Source organism: Tursiops truncatus, chromosome 6, assembly GCF_011762595.2.
Source record: "Tursiops truncatus isolate mTurTru1 chromosome 6, mTurTru1.mat.Y, whole genome shotgun sequence".
In the NCBI taxonomy this organism is placed as follows: Eukaryota; Metazoa; Chordata; class Mammalia; order Artiodactyla; family Delphinidae; genus Tursiops; species Tursiops truncatus.
The window spans coordinates 64,806,722-64,831,197 of NC_047039.1; the positions used below are offsets into that span (position 1 = coordinate 64,806,722).

At 39.3% G+C, this 24,476-nt stretch overlaps 1 protein-coding gene across 3 annotated transcripts in view; it reads left to right on the forward strand.

The window, feature by feature from the left end:
* PGM5 (phosphoglucomutase 5) overlaps window positions 1-24,476 on the forward strand; it is a 192,064-nt gene that overhangs the window by 24,725 nt on the left and 142,863 nt on the right. For 2 of the 3 annotated variants that reach the window (XM_073806184.1, XM_033858146.2), the window contains exons 2-6: window positions 309-471; window positions 7,350-7,496; window positions 10,874-10,999; window positions 15,233-15,423; window positions 16,027-16,181. In XM_073806184.1, the coding sequence (XP_073662285.1) occupies window positions 309-471; window positions 7,350-7,496; window positions 10,874-10,999; window positions 15,233-15,423; window positions 16,027-16,181 (782 nt within the window). The remainder of the gene's footprint in view (window positions 1-308; window positions 472-7,349; window positions 7,497-10,873; window positions 11,000-15,232; window positions 15,424-16,026; window positions 16,182-24,476) is intronic. The other variant, XM_073806185.1, reaches the window with a different exon arrangement.

Here is a 24,476-nt window from a genome sequence, read left to right on the forward strand (position 1 = left end):
GGTACGTGGGCCTCTCACTGTTGTGGCCTCTCCCGTTGCGGAGCACAGGCTCCGGACGTGCAGGCCCAGCGGCCATGGCTCATGGGCCCAGCCGCTCCGCGGCATGTGGGATCTTCCCGGACCGGGGCACAAACCCATGTCCCCTGCATCGGCAGGCGGACTCTCAACCACTGCGCCACCAGGAAAGCCCCACTCAGTTCTTTTTGCCAGGTGATTAGTGTGTGCTAATAGAGCCTGGGACACTTTCTCATTGAAATGCACTTCAATCCCATGTAACTGGATTGATTTTTTTTCCTTGGCTAATCTAGATTGGTCGGCTGATTATTGGACAGAATGGCATCTTGTCGACACCTGCTGTATCCTGCATTATCAGAAAGATCAAGGCAGCTGGTGGAATCATCCTGACAGCCAGCCACTGCCCTGGAGGACCAGGGGGAGAGTTTGGAGTGAAATTTAATGTTGCCAATGGAGGTATGTGGTTCAGAATATGGCTTAATTGTCATGATTTCTTTCTTTTTATATTGTCATAGCCTTACAGTGACCCACTGATGGTGGACAAGCAAGGAAGAGAGAAAATGGCTCAGAAATTTCTAGTGAGGTGCCTGTATTAGTCAGGGTTTTCCAGAGAAGCAGAACCAATAGGACACATAGACGGGTTCCAACCTACGATGGTTTGATTTAGAGATTTTTTGACTTTACAACGGTGTAAAAGCAATATGCATTCAATAGAAACTACTTCATTTGAATTTTGAATTTTGGTCTTTTCCTGGGCTAGCAATGTGTGCATGGTATGATTCTCTCTCGTGATCCTGGGCAGGGGCAGCAAATGCAGCTCCCACCCAATCACAAGGGTAAACAGCCAGTACACTTACAGCCGTTCTGTACCCATTCAGTCATTTCTGTTTTGTAGTTTCGGTAAGTATTCAATAAATTATATGAGATATTCAGCACTTTACCTTAAAGTAGGCTTTGTGATAGATGATTTTGTAAAAGTGTTGACTAACATCGGTGTCCTGAGCACTCTTAAGGTAGCTAGGCTAAACCATGATGTTAGGTGTATTAAATGCATTTTCGACTTACGATGTTTTCAATTTACAATGGGTTGATCGGACTATGACTCCATTGTAAGTTGAGGAAGATCTGTACAGAGATTTATTATAAGGAATTGGCTCATGTGATTATGGAGGCTGCGAAGTCCCAAGATCTTTGGTCAGCAAGCTGGAGGCCCAGGAGAGCCAATGGATGTTAGGGTTCTGATCTGAGTCCGAAGGCCTGAGAAGCAGCAGAGTGTAAGGTCCAGTCTGAGTCAGGAGGGGCCAGTGTGTCAGCTGGAAACAGTCAGGCAGAGAGTGGATTCTCCCTTTCTCAGTTTTTTGTTCTGTCCAAGCCTTCAGTGGGTTGGATGAGGCCCAGCCGCACTGGGGAGGGCAATCTGCTTTACTCAGTCTACTGATTCAAATGTTAATCTTATCCAGAAACATCCTCACAGACATACCCAGAATAACGTTTAAATGAACATCTGGGCTCTCTGTGGCCAAAGCAAGTTGACACATAAAATTAAGCATCACGTCGCCCAGGGTGACATGACGAGGAAATGGCATAACGGGGTCTCAAACCCATTTTGGTCCTCTGTACTCCTCAGCACAGTGAAATGGTTGAATGTTGATGCTTATCTGACATGGAAGGACTCTGGATTTTAAAGTTGGAACAGACCCTCAAAATCATTTAGATCATTCCTGTCATTTTATAGGTGAAGAAATCAAAGCCCTGAGAGGCTGTTTGCTCAAGGTCACATGGTCAGACAGATGACTCCTTAGCATAAGTCCTACATTCTCTCTTTCCTATAGTGTTGACTTTCTCTCACTGACATGCCTAGAATTATTTCACTTTTTCTTATATTTATAGAAATGTATAGTTTAGGAGTCCTGGTGGGGTGGGATACGTGTATAGGGGTGAATCAAAATTTTTTTGAGCATATGTAAAGGCAGGAAGGATAATAAATGGATACCAAGTATCCATTACTTTGTTTTTCCATTTTGCTTAAAGGTAAATTACAGCATGAAGATATTTTGCACCCAAATATTTCTGACATCTCTTTAAAATAAAGACGTATTCCTGTATAACTGCATGATCACACCTAACAAAAATAATACTAATTCTCTAATATCATCTAAAACCTAATCTGTATTCAGAATTTTCCAAGTATTCCCCCAGATGTTATTTACATCTGTTTTGTTCAAACCAAGTTTTATCCCAGAACCATGCATTTCATTTGTTTTTTTAAATTTTAATTTAATTTATTTATTTTTTAAATTAATTTTTATTGGAGTATAGTTGCTTTACAATGTTGTGTTACTTTCTGCTGTACAGCAAAGTGAATTAGTTATACGTATACATATATCCCCTCTTTTTAAGATTTCCGTCCCATTTAGGTCACCACAGAGCACTGAGTAGAGTTACCTGTGCTATGTAGTAGGTTCTCATTAGTTACTTATTTTATACATAGTAGTGTAAATATGTCAATCCCAATCTCCCAATTCATCCCACCCCCCTGCATTTGTTTTTTAAGTCTCTTAAATCTCTTTTAATCTAGAATACTGAGTCTTCGTGTATATGTGGGTGGGAGCTGAATTTTAACCAACAACTGTTGCCATTATGAAGCATTCCTGGCCCAGGCAAAATAGCACGTCCTGAAGGGGAAGTACATGATTGCCCCCTCCTTGCAGCCATTTTGGGCATTATCCAGAGAAAGAACATTACTCACATCGTGTTAAAAAAAACACCTTATGAGGAGCCTCATTCTTGAAAGTGTGATTCAAGAAACCCTGCTTCACTAAGAAGCACACCTAGGGCCAACATCTAGTCTCGCAGCAGCTACTGAATATTTCAGGAAAAAATATGCAGTGCGTAGGTGTTCTGCACACTGATAACACAGGCCATTTCATGAGCTCAGAAAATGGGAATTTGTAGAGCAATGTAATATATAAGTTGCCAAACTAAATTGTGTATTTAAGCATTTAAATTAATGTCTGACTTCGTGTCTTGCAAGAGAATCTCAGTCATCTCTATGATAACTTGTGAGGCATAAAAGGGGAAGATATTATTTAAATAACCATTTCGTAGACTGAATTACAGGAGGTTATGAGACCTGTTCAGTCATATCCTGAATAGGGGGAGGGGGTTGAACTTATCGTTTAGCCTTTAACTCTGTTGAAAGTCCTTCCTCTTACATTTAATTCTTCATGTTTACATGTCTTGGCATCATTAATGAGACTAACATTCCTGATGGCATGGAGAGATTCAGTTGGTTTCTTCCCACTTAGAGTGAGTTTTACCATGTTATCCTTCATCTGAAGTTGCAGACATTCATCTCTTCTATTGGGTGTCATACAAATACATCTTATGGCATAAGTTAAAAGCGAAGTGTCTATAGAATTAGTAGGCACATCCAGGGAAATAGGACACATCTAAAGCTATGTTGCTTTTAAATTATTTAGAGGACAGGACCTTTCTGAGCATGTTTTTAAATAGGGGAGAAGGTGCTAGAGGACAAAAGGAATCAGTAATAAAAATACTGATTTTTTTGAATAATTACAGTGTGCCAAGCTTCATAGTCAGAACTTTACATACATGTTCTCATTTAATCCTCATGGTTTAAAAAACTTGCCCAGTGTCACAGAACTCATAAGCTGTGGAGCTCATTTGGAACCTAGATTCTAAGAAGTAGGTAGAACTTCTGAGTAAGGAGGCAGAGATGAGGGAAAGAAGCACTTTGAGGGTGCAGAGTGGAAGTTTTGGGAAATAGTTGCCTATATCTGTTGAAAAAAAAAGAAGAGGAAATGTAACTTGCTCAGATAATGGGGAAAGGATAGAGAAGGGGATAAATGGAGATGTTTTCTAAAAGGTCCTCTGGGAAATTTGTTGAGGATTCCTGAGGGGTTGTGAGGACCGAGTGGAAGTTAAGCAGTCTCATTTTTCGGGGGAGCCAGTTGGTGTAATTTCACTACTGCCTTCAGCAATGCATGGGGGGAGTGTGGGAATAGCAACAATGGAGCAGATGATGGTGATGTCCCAGGATTGGGGAATGGCAGTGTGGGCATGGCAGAGCATAAGGTGGGCTGGTAGTTGTTAAGAGTGTCTGAGCTGACATCAGACTATTAGGAGTCAAACCCAGCCTCTGTCACACGAGTGATGTGACCTGTGTTAAGGTCACCTCTTCCAATTTCAGTTTCCTTATTTGGAAAATGAGGATACTAATGATGCTTACTTCATCTGCTTTTTGTGAATGCTGAATTCCACGTACGATGTGAAAGGTGGTATGTGTAAGTTTCAACAAATGTTGGCTTGTCTTATTGTACTAACAAAGGCAAGGCTCAAATGCTAGACCATAGGGTCCTTCTGGGATAAGAGACCAGTGAAATGAAATGGACCGATGGCCTGGGAGTAATCAAGTGATGTTGGGCATCAGTATAGGAATGAGGAACAGGTTCACAGGGGTACAAAGTAGGGTAGATGAAAGATTAGGAATTTGTGGGATTAAGATACTCAAATTTGATATTTTTGCAAGAAGCATATCAAAAGACAGTACTAGGACTGTACTAGGAATTGACTAAAATGAAGAGGGAAGTCACTGGAGTGGAAGATGTCAAGAACTGGGAAGATGTGAAGGGATGCAGAGGATGCTGATGAACTCAGAGGTTATCAGTGTTGCTTTTGGAAATCAGTGTGCTTTGGCAAACAAACTCAGATGGAGACTTTTAAAATGTGATGGAAACATCCCAAGAACGTAGTGTGGTGCCTGGGAGGCAGAGAGATAGACGTGTGTCATCTGGCAAGCATAAACAAATGCAAAAAGTAAATAGCACTCTTTACTTTTTAAGTTTTGCAAAAGAATAAAAAATGGTAAGGAGTGAAGCTGAGAAGGGCTATGTTTACTTCTTTGTGGTCTTCACTTTTCCTATGTGAGAAAACGTGGGTAAAATCTACTAGGCTCTTTTCTATCCACTGAAATGGTGCTATTGCTATTCCTTTCCCCCCTCTCCCCCCGCTTTATTGAGATGTAATTGATATATAAAAAACCGGCACACGTTTAAGGTATGCAACTTGATGAGTTTGGTCATTATTCCTTTTTATATGTTCAGTGAACCTCTTTTGGGAGATGGTAACAGTGCTATGCTCTAAGGCAGCACTGTCCAATAGAAATATATTGTGAAGCAGCTCATGCAGCTCAACATCAAAAAAAACCAAACAACCCAATCCAAAAATGGGCAGAAGACCCAAGGAGACATTTCTCCGAAGAAGATATACAGACTGCCAACAAACACATGAAAGAATGCTCAACATCATTAGAGAAATGCAAATCAGAACCACAATGAGGTATCACCTCACACCGGTCAGAATGGCCCTCATCAACAAATCTACAAACAGTAAATGCTGGAGAGGGTGTAGAGAAAAGGGAACCCTCTTGCACTGTTGGTGGGAATGTAAATTGATACAGCCACTATGGAGAACAGTATGGAGGTTCCTTAAAAAACTAAAAATAGTACTACCATACAACCCAGCAATCCCACTACTGGGCATATACCCTGAGAAAACCATAATTCAAAAAGAGTCATGTACCACAATGTTCATTGCAGCTCTATTTACAATAGCCAGGACATGCAAGCAACCTAAGTGTCCATCGACAGATGAATGGATAAAGAAGATGTGGTACATATATACAATGGAATATTACTCAGCCATAAAAAGAAATGGAATTGTTATTTGTAGTGAGCTGGATGAACCTAGAGTCTGTCATACAGAGTGAAGTAAGTCAGAAAGAGAAAAACAAGTACCGCATGCTAACACATATATCTGGAAAAAAAAAAAAAAAAGGTTCTGAAGAACCTAGGGGCAGGACAGGAATAAAGACACAGACATAGAGAATGGACTTGAGGACACGGGGAGATGGAAGGGTAAGCTGGGATGAAGTGAGAGAGTGGCATGGACATATATACACTATCAAATGTAAAATAGATAGCTAGTGGGAAGCAGCCACATAGCTCAGGGGGATCAGCTCGGTGCTTTGTGACCACATAGAGGGGTGGGATAGGGAGTGGGGGAGGGAGACGCAAGAGGGAGGGGATATGGGGATATATGTATATGTATGGTTGATTCACTTTGTTATAAAGCAGAAACTAACACACCATTGTAAAGCAATTATACTCCAATAAAGATGTTAAAAAAAAAAGAAAGATATTGTGAGCCACATTTGTAATTAAAAATTTTCTAGTAGCTACCTAAAAAAGTAAAAAGAAGCAGGTGAAATGAATAATATATTTTATTTAACTTAATATATCCAAAATATTATCACTTCAACATGTTACTATAAAAATTATTAATGTAATGTATTCTGTTTTTCTATAACTCTTCAAAATTTGATGTGTATTTTGTAACTGCAGCACATGTCAGTTTGACTAGTCACATTTCAAATGTTCAAGAGCCACATGTGGCTAGCAGCGATTGAATTGGGCAGTGTAGCTCTAAGCGCTGGGATATAAAAGAAATCAAGAAATAATTTCTGTTCGGTAGAAAGTTATAATATAGCTGGTGAGTGAGATCAATATACAAAGTTATCAATTATTTATGTTTTAGATCTTTCAATCTACTTATTTATTTGATTCCCAAACTCGTAAAAAACCTAAAGTTGCTTGCATGAAGATATAAAAATTAAAAAGAAAAGAAAAATTAAAGGAGGACAACCATTGATTTCATGTTCAGTTCATTTAAAGCCTATCACTTCACCTTAACTGTCAGCTTGACCTTGTGAGGAAGTGCATCAAATATTTTAAACCTCACTTTAAAAACTTGGGAGTCACTAGAGAGTGTGAGTTGGGGAAAATAATGTATCCTGGTCAGCTTATGCATCAAATAGGCAGCAGATCTGGGAGTAGAAATCGTATTTTCTTTCTCTAGGTGCACTTGGGAAGCTGCAGTTAAAATCTGGAATCCCTCAGTTCTGTCAAATGCATATCCTGTTTGTGTCTCATATCCTGAATAAAGCTGATGACATAACCAGGTCTCCCTGGCAGGTGTGCGACTATTTTTAGGGAAGACATATCATTGTTTAGAAGTGGATTGAAACAAACCAACATGTGGGTTATTGGCCTACATGGAACAGGTGAGGCTGGACACGTTTCCTCCAGAGTGGAAGGATAAGAAATATCGAGGTACATCGAACTGTGAACTGGTGACCATTGTCTAGAGCAAAAATGAATCTTTCTCCTGCTTGGTGGTGGAGGAACTAATATTTCTCTGATTTAATTTTTAAGCAGATTTATTTTCGGTGGTGCATTATTTTCAAATTTTAGGTCCTGCGCCAGATGTCGTCTCAGACAAAATCTATCAGATCAGCAAAACAATCGAGGAATACGCCATATGCCCTGATTTACGAATCGACCTGTCTCGACTAGGAAGACAAGAGTTTGACCTGGAGAACAAATTCAAACCATTTAGAGGTAACAGAGAAACAGTATTTTGAAGAAATCAGAATAACTCCGTGGATGGGGGTGACTCTGGTTTTTTCTTCAGGGAAAAGCACACACGAAAGTGATGGAATTATCAATCTCAGGAGTGGCACTTGATAAGTAGATGTAATCTGAGTGTGGTGCAGAGAGAAATAAAGGCAGCCAAGATATTTAGAACTGGCAAACTTTCAAAAACGACTTTCCAAACTCTCTATCATTTTTGGCATAGGGAACATTTCATGGCTGACTCTTTTACAGTGTTCCAGGAATAGGCTGTGGAGCCAAAACGTGTCTTTGCTTTTCTAAGCAATTAAGGTGAACATACCGAAATACTTTAGATAATTAAGAAGAGACCTTAAAAGGTAGTGGGGTTATTAAAATTTCCCATGGAAGGTAGGCATTTCTTTTCCAAGCCAGAACCACGCAGTTCATGTTGATTCAATGCACAATTGATGATCACCTGTGCTACATTACACTCCGTGTTAGGAGATTTTACAAAGGAATTTACAAAGTACCAAATGGATTTAGGAAAATGGTTCAAGAATTGAAAAACTGGGATGAAGCTGTCAAAAAATATTATCCTGTACTATAGAATGAATAAAGCCTCTAAGTCCTCCATTATAGCCTTTCAATTTGGAGATTAATATTGAACCATATAACAACATTAATGCCATGGATATGCATATCATTTTTTCACCCTTTATATTATCCTATTGTTTCTTTCCTAGAAGGCATATAAGTAGCAATAAAACTAACAATTTTTTACTCCTTCAGTGCCCCTATAAGCTTAAATCCAGTTTGTGTTAAGATGGTATCCTTATTTTACAAGTAATTTAATTTAGTTAAAAAGGTGAAATACCTGGCTCATGGCCACATGGTATTTTAGGGACAGAAAAGAGCTTGAAATGGACTGTTTGGAGTCACAGTGCTGGGCCAACTCTACCACATTTGACTTGGAAGATTTTGAGTCAATTGCTTGCTTAGCTAGTGAGCAGAAATTAATTGAAAACCATGTGATATTTATTGGAAGCAACAGTTCCTGATTTTACTAATCTAGTTGAGAGTTTGCACACACACACACACACACACACACGCTTGCACAATCGCTTGACAACTAAAAGCAAGGGATATATTATTTATTTATTTTCAAATTTTATTTATGTATGTATGTATGTATGTATATGTCCGTGTTGAGTCTTTGTTGTTGCACGCAGGCTTTCTCTAGTTGTGGCGAGCGGGGGCTACTCTTCCTTGCGGTGCGCAGCCTTCTCATTGCGGTGGCTGCTCTTGTTGCAGAGCACGGGCTCTAGGTGCACGGGCTTCAGTAGTTGTGGCACAGGGCTCATTAGTTGTGGCTCGCGGGTTCTAGAGTGCAGGCTCAGTAGTTGTGGCGCACGGGCTTAGTTGCTCCGCAGCATGTGGGATCTTCCCGCACCAGGACTTGAAACAGTGTCCCCTGTATTGGCAGGCGGATTCTTAACCACTGTACCACCAGGGAAGTCCGCAAGGGATATTTTATGTTAAACAAATGATTTAAGTGTACTTGATTACATATGTTTAGAAGGACTGGCAAATAAGATGACTAAGAAAAAGCAGGTATTACCATCAAGAAGAAATTTTATTTATTTATTTATGGTATCTTCACAATTGTATTTGTTGTCCAAGAGACCCAAATGTTTGGTGAGCTCAGATTCAGGCCCACTGCTCCAGGCACATTGCTAGCTTGATGAGTTTTCTATAATGCTACAGATACCACGAGGTAGATAGAGACATTCCCTGGCTCCCAAGAAGAATTTGGAGATAATTATTTGGGATAATTTATGTACTGTGTTCTTGCTGTTTTAAATGTTGAGCAAGGCTTGAGTTAATTGGAAACAAACCAGTCTTTGACATTTCACCTTAAAGGATGAAGAGCATGAACTATGTGATGTGAACTTTCAGTTTTCATGGAATTCTACTTGCTTCCTTGTTTTTTACATTTCTGTTTGGTACTATGTGTTATCTGCTATAAATACCAAATGTATTTAGACAAGTGATTCAGGAATTTCTGAAAAGAACCAGAATGAAATAATTGCCAAAAATATCCTAAATTGTAGAGTGAGTAAAACTTCAAGCCATAACCTTTTATTTTATAGATTAGTTTTTTATTGTGGTAAAATATATGTAACGTAAAGTATATCTCGTTAATCATTTTTAGATGTACAGTTCATATAGATTAACTTTTAATTTATCTTATAGATTAATATCCTCCAAATATCCAAAGATGATTAAAAACTATCTGTGTTCTGTAAATGGTAATTACATTATATTTGAATGGACACACATACTACCTTGATTTAAGTGCAAGAAAAAATATTTTTAGACATGTATTTGACTAGACGAAGGGACAGCTTCATATTACATATAAAATCTCATCCGTCAACTATTGCACCTGGATTTACTAAAAATTGTTAAAGGTGGATTGGTAATATCTTTAGTGCAGGTTTAAGTGTTTCAGGATTCTAAAGTAGTATGTTTTTTGAAAAATTTGAGAAACAGCATACGTAAGTTTCAAAATTTAACTACGAATTTAAAAAGCAGGGCTCGTTGACAAATTTTAGTGCCTAAAATAAAATATTTATTACTTCTAGGAAAAGTACTTTCTGAGTATTAATTATGTACTGATTGCCAGGGTTGAAAATGTGATGTATTCTGGGCTTTATGAATCTGTGAAATAAGTGGAAAAGACTTGTTTTGCATGCCTGGTCATTGGGTGGTGCAGGACACTGGAGAACATTTGTGTTTAATGAGGATTTCTAAATAGCTGGCGCTCACCCTGAAACTGGTACTAGACTGGGCATGCAGGAGACTTCACACAAACTCAGAAAAATATCCTTCACCACCAATTCAGAACCTGGATCTGGTTGGCACCATGGCATTTGGAAAGTAGGGGTCATTGCGGAGATCACGTCTTGATTTGTTTCAGGCCAGTTGAGTCATTCTTTGGCCATTCCCCACAGGAGAGGCAACCGGCTGTGCCAAGATGCCTCTTAGCATTGAGGTGTTGCAGTTTGGGGGAGGGAAAGAAGGTGGGAGTAGGGACAGTAGGCATAGTTTTATCTTAACTACTTTATTCTTGTGGTTGATTTTTTTCACTTGCAAAGAAGAATTTATAACTTGAGATTTTTCACACCTTTCGATCACCTGCAAACTTTGCAGCATCTTGATTGTGCTTTAATTTGTGATTTTGTCTGCAAATGGTTACTTCGCTTCCCACGTAAATGTGTGGTGTTATGATGTGATTGTGATCCTAATTTCATGCATTTTTATGCTTCCAAGTATTCTTCATGGGTAGTCACTGGTGTCTCCTTTTGCTTTCCTATCCTTAGTGGAGATAGTGGACCCAGTGGATATCTATCTCAACCTCCTTCGGACCATCTTTGACTTTAATGCCATCAAGAGTTTGCTGACTGGGCCCAGCCAACTGAAGATCCGAATTGATGCCATGCACGGAGGTAAATGCGTGTTCTCCTACCAAGTGGTGGGCAAGAAATGGTAAAGGAGACCTCAGTGTGTGTTGGGTTTCTGGGATTAAGAGGAAGGCTGGATTTATAGATATTCATACAGTGTGTGTGTGTGTGTGTGTGTTCAGGTATTTGGGATGCTCTGGAAAACTTCAGGGCTCTAATTTCTCTCTTTTGATGCAAATGAAAACAAAGCTTGAACAAAAGGTTTTGAGGCTATGCCTGTTAGAGTGGAGATAGCAAAACTGTAGTTATTAAAATTTTTTTTTTTTTTTTTTTTTTTTTTTTTTTTTTGTGGTACGCGGGCCTCTCACTGCTGTGGCCTCTCCCGTTGCGGAGCACAGGCTCCGGACGCGCAGGCTCAGCGGCCACGGCTCACGGGCCCAACCACTCCGCGGCATGTGGGATCTTCCCGGACCGGGGCATGAACCCGTGTCCCCTGCTTCGGCAGGCGGACTCTCAACCACTGCGCCACCAGGGAAGCCCTCAAAATTGTTTTTGATACGTACACAGTTTAAAAGGTCAAATAGTTCAAAGTTTATTATGAAAAAATCCATTCCCAACTCCTTCCCCCAATTTCCTACTTTTCAGAGGCTACCTTTTTTTTTTTTAACTCTTTCAGTGTTTTTTTTTAAAGTATTGATCTTCCTGTTACTAAATACTATGATTATAATGCTCCTTGTTGATTTTTCAGTTTGGAGCATTACTGACTTCATACCATGGAAGATGAGGTTGTAGCTCTTTTTCACCCTCTCCGGTCACTAAATCCAAGCACACTTCCTTAAACTAATTATATCATCGTTTTGGGAAGATCGGTATCTACTGTCTACATTATCATAACACTGCTGAGCCATGAAAAATACTGTAATTATATTTTCCTTACAGAACAACTTCTTCTGTGGAATTAGTAATTGTCTTGTTTTCTCACTGTTTAGGTTTTGTGAAGTGTATTTACCACTCTTAACCCTCATATCCTCCCAGTGTCTAAATCTTCTCTCACTTCATTTTCCTGGAGACCTGGGATCTCCTCTGCTCTGCACTGGTTGCTCTGTGAGCTGCTGTTGTCCTGGAATCTCCACTTAGCATCATCCTGTAATTCCCTTTACCCCTTTCTTATGGTGACTCTCCTATTTCTGGATCCTTTGTCTTCCACTTTCTTGATTTACTCCTACATTTTGGAGGAACAAGTTCTCCAGGAACTCTGTGAGAGAAAGCTCATGGGAGGTAAATGTTTTGAGTCATTGTATATCTGAAAATGCCTTTTTTCTGTGCTCACTCTGAATTGCTATTTATCTGGATATAGAAATCTAGGTTGGATATTATTTTTCTTCAGAAGTTTGAGGGCATTGCTCCATTGTCTTCTAGCTATTACTACTGAACTCGAGAAATCTGATGCTGTTCTGATTTTTAATCTATGGCGGGAAATCTTTCTCTGTTCTTTTCTGGAGGCTTTTAGGGCCTTCGACATATCTTCAGTGTTCCTTCTTTTCACAATGATGAGTCTTAGTGTGAGACTGTTTTCCTCTATTGTGCTGAGAACTTGGAAAGTCCTCTTAATCTAGAAACTTGTGTCCTTTAATTCTGGGAAATTTTCTTGCATTACTTCTTGGATGATTTCCTCCATTATTTTCTCTTTCCTTTCTTTCCAGAATGGCTGTTGTTTAGATATTGGCCCTACTTGACTGATCCTTTAATTATCCTATTCTTTCCCCCACCACCCATTTTCTTTCTCTTCGTTTTTTGCTACTTTCTGGGAGATTTCCTCAGCTTTATCTCCAAGTCTTTCCATTAAGTTTTTCATTCCACTATCATATTTTTAATTTCCCAAAACTTTTGTTTTGTTTTCCAAATAATCTCTTTTTAAAAATAGCTTCCTATTCATCTTTCATGAATGCCATATCTTTTTTTAATAAGTCAGGTTTACTGAGGTATATAATTTATATGTAGTAAAATTGATACCTTGTTGGTATACAGTTTCATGAGGATTGACAAACATATATAGTCATGTAACCACTCTGACAATCAAGATATGGAATATTTCTCTCACTTCCACAAGTTCTGTTGCGGCTCTTTATAGTCTTACCCCTCCTCCTTCCCCTAGTCCCTGGCAATCACTCATCTGCTTTTTGTCCACCACGCCCCCCCAGTTTTGCCTTTTCCAGAAAGCCATATAAATGGAAGCATACAATATGTAGCCTTTTTCTTCAGGCTTCTTTCACTCACCATAATGTTTTAGAGATGCCTTCATGGTGTTGTATATATCAGTAGTTATTCCTTGTTACTATTGAGTAGTATTCCATAGTAAGGATGTACTACTTATTGTTTATCCATTCACCAGTTGATACAATTAGGGTTATTTTTACGTTTTGGCTACTACAAAACAAAGCTGCTATAAAGATTTATGAACAAGTTCTTTATGGGGATATATGATTTCCTTTGTCTTGGATGGATAAATACCCAGGAGTGGAAATGCTGGGTCATATGATGTATATGTTTAATAAGAAACTGCCAAACTGTTTTCCAAAGTGTACCGTTTGCAATACCAGCAGAGTATGAAGGCTTCAGTTTCTCCATGTCCTCACCAACACTTGATATTGTCAGTCTCTTCAGTTTTAGCCATTCTGTCACATCTTGTTGATCTCTATTAGGATATGACTGAAATATACTTTAAAATATTTTTTCTCTCTGTGTAGTTTCTGCTTTCTCCAGGTTGCTCTTTACTCTCTTTGTTTTGGTCTCATGTTAGATGCATTCCTCAAAAGTTTGGTGGTCTTTGGCTGCCTGGCATGTTTAAGAGGGAGGTACTAAAAATTTTGTTGGGAGCTCTGAGCCCATGTGTGGAACTTATCTTCCAAGGGCTTCACTCAGAGGTCTTCTGGCTGGGCTGTTTTGCTTTTTCCTATTGGGCTGGTTCTTTTCCCCAGAAAAGGCTCTTTCAGTTTCTTACCTTAGCTTTATCTGGCCTAGAGGGAAGACAGCTTCTCTTTCCAAACAGTTTGAGCGATGTTTTGGATTTGAGCCTCATTGCCTAGCTTGTACTGTGCGTTCGTCTCTGAATCAGTCACTCTGGTTGAGGGATGGAGGATACTGAGTGGCAGACCTAGGTCACCTCCCCAGCCTTAGGGTAAGTAGGGTTTAGCCACATCCTGATCACATGAACTGAGATGGGAAAAGGATTGGTTCTCCAAAGGAAACCCAAGATGCTGCTACTGGAGGAAGGGGAAAGGGGTGCTGGGCAGGAAAAATCAAAAGATGTTCACTCTTTGAGGTTTGAATTGTATTAGTGGAAAATAAATGGAAAGCAGTACTTTGATATATTTCAGCCAACAGGATTATGTGCTGATCCCCAAGTGTGCTTGCTGTATGTTCTACCCCAGGCTCCGTTCCCTTGCTTATAGTGTTCTTTCCATTTGGATGGCGTCCTCACTCCTGTCAAATTTATATTCTTCCAAGTCCTCCCAGAAATGCTGCCTTCTTCTTGAAGCCTTGCCTGTGGTCATTTCTTCTTTCAAGCCATTGGATCATATTATTTCATAAATATACATTGAATAGAACTAGTCTTACCATTGCAGTCACTCACCTGTAGATGTGACTCATCCCACTGCTAGATTGAGAGCCCAGTAGTGTCGGAATTGGGTGCTTTGCGTCCCTTGATGCCCTCCATTCTTCACATAGGAGTTCCGTGTTAGGCACTCCACGGCTGTGTGTTGAACTGGAAAACACAACTCCTTAACATTTATTTTGTAAAACGTGTTTAGTTTTATATGCTTCAGTGTTTTACAGTGTTTAATTATACACTTGGCAGAGTTAAAACAACTGTAGAGACAAAGAATGTTGCTAGGGCCTGTTAGTGCTTTTGCATATATTCAGCTGAAGCTTTTCGTACATAAAAAGTAACAGTCAATAAATCATTGTTAGGTAGTTGATTTATTCCTGGCAATATTTTAGATAAGTTTTGGAGAGAAATTTCATGGAACTGGATTATTGAATACAACTTCTATATGCCTGACACAGTCACTGGCACATAGCAGTTGCTCAATGAGCAGTAGTTGAAGTAAATATTATTCTGTGTTGTGTCTTGAGAAAACTTGTAGAATTTATCTTTTTTTTTCTTGTGCTATTAAGTCACCTTCTTGTTCTAAGCAGAGCATAACACCCTTGGTTGCGGGGGCGGGGGGGGCAGAGGTTCTGCAAAGATCTCATATTGCTGTGTATTTTTTTCAGTTATGGGACCCTATGTGAGAAAAGTCCTGTGTGATGAGCTGGGGGCCCCAGCCAATTCTGCAATCAACTGTGTTCCCCTGGAAGATTTTGGAGGGCAGCATCCTGACCCCAACCTGACATATGCAACGACCCTTCTGGAAGCTATGAAAGGAGGGGAATATGGGTTTGGAGCTGCATTTGATGCTGATGGGGTAAGTAGGAAAGTTTTCTGCATGCTGGTCCTTTTGCTATATAATGAGCCAAGCACTGGAAACCAGAGAGCTATTGGATACCTCTGGGGCTGACATGTATGGGGCATATGAGCCCTAACTGGCTCTGCATCTGCCCTTCTATCTAATGGCCGAGTATTGCGCTTAAATAGCCATTACTTTTCTTCTTTCAAGTAAAAGCTTATGTTATAAAGAGGTTATTTCTTTTTTTAAAAAATGCATGCAATATGTCTTTATTATGGCTGATTTTGTTGAAATCACCATGTTAAGAAGCGAGCTATTTTAGCAATAACCTCTGTTCTCCATTATGTTTGGGGGAAAGTGTGAATTAAGAATATAGAGGCTACTGAAGCCTGAGGAAGTCGTCCACATTTCGACAGGTGGGATATATTCCCAGTCATGTCAAGATCGTGGGCCCTATAATGTTCAGAGATCTTGGTTTCCCATGCCCTCTTTGGCTTCATTCAAGTTGTTTTATGTTGTTTAAATGTGGAATGGCAGTAAAGTGGCTTGTAGTGATGATGGGAATGGGCTGCTGGCGGCAGATGCCTTTGCCTGAACATTTTCACACATTCTTTCCCACAGGACCGTTATATGATCCTAGGCCAAAATGGCTTCTTCGTGAGCCCTTCCGACTCCCTGGCCATCATTGCCGCCAACCTCTCTTGCATTCCGTATTTCCGTCAGATGGGGGTCCGAGGATTTGGGAGGAGTATGCCCACCAGCACAGCCCTGGACAGGTAAGCAAGGATGTCACCATGAAAGCCTTCATGGCAGGCCTCTGATATCAATGTTCCCTTTGCTGGTAGCTGTCACTTATACTCCCCTACTCCACTGGGAACTTGTTGAAAGCATGGGAACTTAGAGACATGCTGTAGTATAGTGGGTAGGCGTGTGAAGAATCAGGTGGCCTGAACTTGATTCTTGGTTCTGCTACTTTTTAGCTGTTGGGAACTTGGGGGACTTATTTGATTTCTGTGCCTCTGTTTTCTTATTTTTAAAACGAGGGTTATAACAGTATCATCCTTACATGGATTGCTATGAGGTAGGATTGAGGTGATTCTTGTAAAACATGTAACAGAATGCCTGGTTCATTGTAAATATTTCACAAATGTTTAGTAAGAAAACTTACTAAATATGTAAGTGAGGTGGAAAGAACATGAGTCTTGAGGTCAGGTAATATTATGTTAAAATGCTCATTTGTATCATCATCAGTTATTTAAAAACGGGGAAGATACATCATAGGTTTGTTGTGAGAATGAAATAAGATACTCATGGAAAATGCCCAATAGGAGACTCACTTAGTAGATAGAACAGTCTGAGGTTTCTTTCTCCTGGCGCTATCCATCCATCTTTTACCTTGTCTTATAAAACAGTGAATTTCAGAGACTAATATTTTCAAGCAACATATATTATTGTGGAAGCAGTATTTGTTTATAGTGGAAAGTTAGAAAACACAGAAAAATAAGAAAATGTAAACATCATATCTCTCTGCCTGACTTACTTATGTTAATTGATAAATGTATATTCCTTATTGGCTCTCTTTATATACATATATAATATACATACATAGTTCTAAATCATATATAATATACACAATATATAATATATATTTGCCTTTTTGTAAAAACCAAAAGGAGATCTGAAAGTACAGACTGCCTTGTAACTTGTTTTTTTTCTATCAACAATCTCCCACTTTGTATTAATACATTTTTATGTCATCTAAAACCAAGATCATATTAAAATTTCCTCCGAGTGTCCCCAGAATGTCTTTAATAGAGGGTTTGCCCGAAGCAGCATCCTGTCTAACACCATACATTGCATCTGGTTGTTACATCTCTTAAGTCTTTTATAATCTACCACAATCCCTTTATCTTTTACTTAATGACAGTAATTTTTGAAGAGACCTGACCAGTTGTCCTGCAGAATCCCACCTTCTGGATTTGTGTGGTTATCTCTGCATGGTGTTACCATTCATTGAATCATTCATTAAGTAAATTTTATATGCAGTGAAATGAATAATCTTAAGGCTACAATTCAATGAGTTTTGAAAAATGTATACATCTGGGTAACAACCATCCAGAATAAGATATAGAACATTCCCATCACCCCCTATAGTTCCCCCATCATCCTTGCAATACCCCTTAGGCAACCATTGTCATAATTTCTGCTGCTGTATTTAGGTTTTGCCTGTTCTTGAACTTCACATAAATAGAGTCATATACTATGTACTCGTTTGTTACTGTTTTTTTCATTTAATATATATTTTTTGATTCATCCACATCCATTGCGTCTGTCACTAGTTCATCCTCCTCTGTTGCAGTGTAGTATGCCAATGTATGAATATATCACAGTTTACTTTTCCAGTCTCCTCTTGATGAACATTTGGGTTGTTTCCACTTATTAGCTACTATGAATCATGCCATTATAAGCATTCTTACATGTCTTTTTGTGGACACATCTACATTTCTTTAGTTAATATCTAGGAGTAGAATCCTGATTGTAGGGTAGATGTATGTTTAATTTTACAAGAAACTGCCAAGCTATTTTCCATCATGTACTCCTATTTGCAATGTGTGAGAGTTCTAGTTGCTTCATATCCTCAACAACATTTGGTGTCATCAGTCTTTTTTATTTTAACCATTCTAGTGAATGCAAAGTATTATCTTATTTTGGTTTAGATTTACATCGTTCTAGTGATGTTGAGCTCATTTTCATATGCTTATTGTCCACTTGTGAGCTCTTCTGTTACATACGGGTTCAAAATGTATTTGCTCAATTAAAAATGCACTGTTTGTCTTTTTGTTATTGATTTATAGAAGTTCTTTATATATTCTGGATAATACATCTTTTTTTTTTCTTTTGGCCACGCCGCCGGCTTGTGGGATCTTTCTTAGTTCCCTGACCAGAGACTGAAAGCAGGCCCTTGGCAGTGAGAGTACAGAGTCCTAACCACTGGACCACCAGGGATTTCCCTGGATAATAAGTCTTTTGTCAGATATATGTATTACAAACATTTTCCCCCTGTCTTTCACTTTCCTTTTCAAATTCTTTATTTTTTTTAACATCTTTATTGGAGTATAATTGCTTTACAATAGTGTGTTAGTTTCTGCTTTATAACAAGTGAATCAGCTATACGTATACATATATCCCCATATCTCCTTCCTCTTGCGTCTCCTTCCTACCCTCCCTATCCCACCCCTCTAGGTGGTCACAAAGCACCAAGCTGATCTCCCTGTGCTATGTGGCTGCTTCCCACTAGCTATCTATTTTACATTTGGTAGTGTATATAAGTCCATGCCACTCTCTCACTTCGTCCCAGCTTACCCTTCCCCCTCCCCACGTCCTCAAGTCCATGCTCTATGTCTGTGTCTTTATTCCTGTCCTGCCCCTAGGTTCTTCAGAACCATTTTTTTTTCTTAATGGTGTCTTTTGATGAGCATAAGTTTTCAATTTTGATGATGGCTAATTTTTTTTTCTTATATAGTTGGTATATACTTTTTTTTATCCTCTATAGGAAATCTTTGCTTACCCAAAGGTCAAAAAGATGTTTTTCCTATGTTTTCTTCTAGAATCATTGTAGTTTTAATTTTTACATTTAAGTCTATGATGATTTTGAATTAATTTTTGAAAATTAATTAATTAATTTTTGGCTGCATTGGGTCTTCGTTGCTGCGTGCAGGCTTTCTCTCTAGTTGTGGTGAGTGGGGGCTACTCTTTGTTGTGGTGTGTGGGCTTCTCATTGTGGTGGCTTCCATTTGCTGTGGAGCATGGGCTCTAGGTGCACGGGCTTCAGTAGTTGTGGCACGCGGGCTCAGTAGTTGTGGCCAGCGGGCTCTAGAGCGTGGGCTCAGTAGTTGTGGCACACAGGCTTAGCTGCTCCGCAGCATGTGGGATATTCCTGGACCAGGGCTTGAACCCGTGTCCCCTGCATTGGCAGGCAGATTCTTAACCACTGTGCCACCAGGGAAGTCCCGATTTTGAATTAATTTTTGTGTGAGGTTCACTTTTTCCCCATATCCAGTTGTTATTGAAAACAATTTACTTTTCCCTTGATGCGTTTGTTAAAAATCAGTTGACCATATATATGTGGGTCTATTTCAAGATTCTCCCTTCTGTCCCATTAATCTGTTGTCTATCCCTATGCCAATATTACATTGTCTTGATTATTGGAGTTTTAAAGTAGATATTTAAATCAGGTGACTCCTCCAACTCTATTTTCTTTTTCTCCATATAGACAAAGTTATGTATCTTAGGTCCTTTGCATTTCTATGTACATTTTAGAATCAACTTGTCATTTTTTTACCAGAGCCTGTTGAGATTTTGATTGAGATTGTGTTGAATCCATAGAGAAATTTAGGAAGAATTGCATTTTAATAATATTGAGATTTCTAGTCCGTGAATGTGATATAGGTCTCAATTTATTTAGTTTTCTTTAATTTCTTTTGCATACTTTGTAGGTTAATTTCTCTTACGTATGTTTTGTAGTTTAGTGTGGAAGTCTTACACAATTTTTGTTAAATTGATTCATGAGTATTTTATATCTTTTCATGCTATTGTAAATGGAATAGTTTTATAACTTTAGTTTTCCAGTTGTTTGCTGCTAGTAATTAGAAATATAACTGGTTCCTGTAAATTGATGTTTTCTTCTTCCATCAGTGGGGAGATGAATCACATGCCTTTGGGATGCTCCCTATTTTACTTCTATCCCTCAGGTGATATTGATATCAAGTCATGGTGATGAACCAAGCGTCAGCCTAAAATTCTTGCCTAGCAGCACCAAAAAGTAGGACGTATGATTCCATTTTTTCCCCTTTGCCTTTGTTTATATCTTTCTTTAAAAAAAAAAAAAAAAAAATTCAGTGAAACTGTAGAGAGCAAAGCAAAAACCAGACCATCTCTAGAAATGGAGAACCCAGAGTCATAGAGGCTTCTGAGTCCTATGTGGGGTATTTAATATTGTGCGAGCGTATTTAATAACACCTTCCACTTATACAGAATCTTATAATTTAGAAAGAACTTTCGGAAATTTGAACTCACTTGATTTTTGCAATAATTTAGTAAGGTAATTGGGTAGGCATTAACTCTCAACATATTAAAGATGTTGAACCAGTTATCAGAGAGGTTAAGTGACTTGTACAAGGTTACACAGCTAATAAGACAGCAACCCAGGATTTGAAACTATTGCATCTGCCCCATAACTACAACTTAATCAGGATGGTCCCTGAGAAACCAGTTGAAAATATTGCTCAACTCTCCTGTGGGGTAGTCAGCAGCTTTCCGTACCCTGGCCAGGAGAGGCTGGTTTTATTCTGACAACAAAAACCATTTGTCCTCTTTTCTCGTGGAAATTTCCCAGTAGTTCTTGATTTCACTTCATCCCCCCTTCCCAATAAATCTCTGTTTCGGTCAGAAACCAGAGGCCTTGCTTAGAAATTTCACAAAGGACCTGTTCTGATATGTAAGTGACCATTTAAAAGGATTATTCATGCTTGCTGGTTGGGATTCAGAATTCTGTGGGGCTCTGACGTGGTGATTTGTTTTGGGTATGTGATCTCTTGTGGAGTCCCAGGTGGATTCTCATGATGGACGCTTTATAAGCTTCTTTCTTCTTAGTAAAATAAATGCACCCTCAAAATTTTATCTTGACAGTGGTTTCCCATATAGGTTATTTTTTTTAATTAATAAAATCATAGGAATGTACCCATAAATGCCAGTCCCTGGCAGAATGGCAACGGAGTGGCTGAGACACATTCAATGATGCACTTGCCCAAACTCCTGGAATTCCCCAATAAGGGGGGCCTGCATCGTTGAAGCTGATGAATTATTCAGACAAACTTTCATTGTTCACAGATAACAGTTGTTCCCCGAGGGAAGACTTTTAGTATCTTTAATTTCTGCTCTTACAGTATCACTGAAACAAGGATTCCATTTACCCCAGAATAATACAGTTTCAGTCTTGAAAATGGCATTCTTTTGGGGCTTTGTCATTCTGAATGTGTCTGATTTGTGGTTGCAGATGAAATAATTTTGCTTCAGATTATTTGAGAAGTAAAGCACATTCACGCTATGTTTGTGGCCCAAGGTCTGTCTCCACCCCATGAGGAGGTATTAAATAATCCTCAGTGTCATCATTCTTCAGTAATATTATGAAGCGCCCATCTGTGTTTGGGGCTGTGCTGAATGCTGTTTTAAGTAAGGCAAACACACTCAGACTTGAAGTCTCCTCGTTAGAGATATTTAGAGCCTCAAACACAGCGAGCATCCTTGTATACACTACAAGGGAGCGAGATCTGAAAAGTATGTTTTGACTACAAAGTCCGCCATATAAGGTCCACCACCCATAAACATGATGGTTTTTGCATTTTGTGTCACTCCTGTTTTTCACCATTTATTCACTGAAGAAATATTTATTAAGGGCCTTCTAGGTCCTAGAAAACTGTCCCTTGCCCTGATGGAATTTACAGTCTAATGGAGAATTTGAGTAATAACAAGTAAAGAAAAAAATAGAAGCACAAATTGTAATGCATGTTCAGGGGAAATGAACTTGGTGTGGTAATAATGGGCTGGTGTGGAACACCCTACTAAGATAAGGTAGCCAGGGAAGGACTTGCTGAGGAGGTTATGGGTAGGATCAAAGATTGGAAACGTGCAGATGGACCTGACTTTGATGCTGAGATTAGAAATGGCCCACAACACATGTGAAAATACTTATTTTTTCAGAATGTAGTCTACAGCTATTTGTTGCCAATCCCCAATGTGAAACATGTACTGTAGCTTTATCTTAAATATATTCAGGCGGTCATTGGAATGCAAACAGTGTTAATCCTGCAAGTATCTACTGATCTACGCTGACCTTGGTCCTTGCTACATCCTTTAGATCTGTGCCGTTTTGTCTCCAAGGTCAGTCAGGATGCACGGCAGTAAGGGGAGAGATAGTGTTGTGAGCTAATATGTAATTACTCAGTCTCCCATACATCCCTTGTGCTATAGAGTGATAGGAATTATGAGAGAAAATACCCTTTATTGGAGTACTTATTGCCCTAAAACTCTCCATAGGTATTTAGGTCAGGGTCAAGGGAGAAAAGAGATGGCACCCTCAAAAGGGTTTGCTAAAAAGAATTTTGTAATAGTAGCTTAATGACCTGGTCCACAGAGGTATGGGTGAAGATAATGAAGGAAACCAAAAAAATCAAGAAGTGATGGAGAGGTATCCCAGGACTCACAATATCAAAAAGCTATGAATTCTCCCAGGACTAAAGGGTCAGGGGAGGGATCAGGGTAACCATAGCCTGGTGAGGTTTGGAGTTGTCAGGGACTGAGCTTGTCAGGGAGGTATAAATACCCCAACTTCTCTCTTTTCCCACCCTCTGATTTCCTGCTGATACCTCGTCTTGACCAAACCCAAGTGGAAGACAGAGGGTAACCTGTGGAGCTCAGCCTCCTAGGGAAGTGAATAGGGCAGAGATGGGCATAGAACGTAATGGGGACTCTTAAGGTGGAAGGGGGCAAACAAAGAATAAGCAGCGTAACCAGTACAATGGCCAGTCTTTCTGGTAATCTCTGCCCGCTTGTCTCCCAGTCTTATCCTTGTCCTAGTTTTTTGGAACTCGGGTGTAGTGAGTTGAGTTAATCATGCTCATCATTGAATAATCCTTTCGTAATTTGTCCAGTGGGAGACATTTCTTATTATTAAAAAATTAATGTATTTCTCTTTTCTTTGACTACCTTTCCCCCCAGAGACAACCACAAGTGTGTGTTTATTGGGTGTCCTTTTGTTTGTGTATGTTGTTTTATTCGCATGTATTTTAAATGATTGTGACTAGTACCGTATAATAGATTGTATTTGGTTTCTTTTTTCCACTAAAGACTTTGTGTTAAGATCCTCTCAGTGGCTCTGTGTGCATCTAGTGTGTTGCTTCTAACTGCTGCCTAGTAGTCCATCGTGTGTATCCACAGGTCACCTCTGTTCGCTCAGCTGTGAACACTCAGCATGCCTCTTACCTCCCATCACAATGAATAGCCCCTTGGGATTTATGTGAGAATTTCTTTCACATGTGTATCCAAGAGCAGAGTTTTTGGGTCAGAGGCAGTGTGTATACTTAATTTGACCAAATCCTGTGTTAGATTGTACTCTAGAATGGCTTCACTAGCCTGCTTTGCCCACCAGTTCCTGCATCTTCAAGACCAGGCCAATACTTTTATTGTCTAGCTTTCTAGTTTTCCCCCAGTAGAATAGATAGAGAGTAGTATACCGTTGCTGTATTAAATTTTCATTTCTCATGTTACTAATGAGCATCTGTTCAGATGCTTGAGATACTTGGGGATTTCCTTTCTATCAATTGTCTCTTCTTGTCCTTTGCCCGTTTTTCTATTTAGGGTTTTCTCCCCTTTTTGATGGATTTGCATGAGTTCATTGCATATTGTGGATATTAGGCCCTTGTTAATTTTAGGCACTTCTAATTTTCATCCTTTTTCTTCAGACAGAAATGAACCTGTGTTCTATATCCAAATTGCTGTCAGTAGACAGCTCTGCTATATACAACTCAAATTTATTATGTGTAAATAGCAATTTTTAAAAATGTTTCCCTAAAACTGTTCTTTTTTATGTTTATTATCTGAGTGAATTACCTATCATAATCCTAGATTTCTACTTCTTCCTCATTCCCAACACACCATTAGTCACTGGGTTCTGTTAGAAAAATCCCTTAAATAGTTCCTGAGTCATTCTTTCCTCTCCGTCCCTATTTTTTACTTTCCTACTTCAGGTTCTCATAATCTTTTGCTTACACTATCGCAATAGTCAGGGAACTGGTCTCCTTGGCCCCAGACCTCCTCTTCTTTATTCCATATTCTAGAACACCTCAAGAGCGATTGTTCTAAGGCAGAGAGCCATGCACCTCCCTCCCTTGCTTAAAATGACTTGGTGGAGGGCTTCCTTGGTGGCGCAGTGGTTGAGAGTCCGCCTGCCAATGCAAGGGACATGGGTTCGTGCCCTGGTCCAGGAAGATCCCACATGCCGTGGAGCGGCTGGG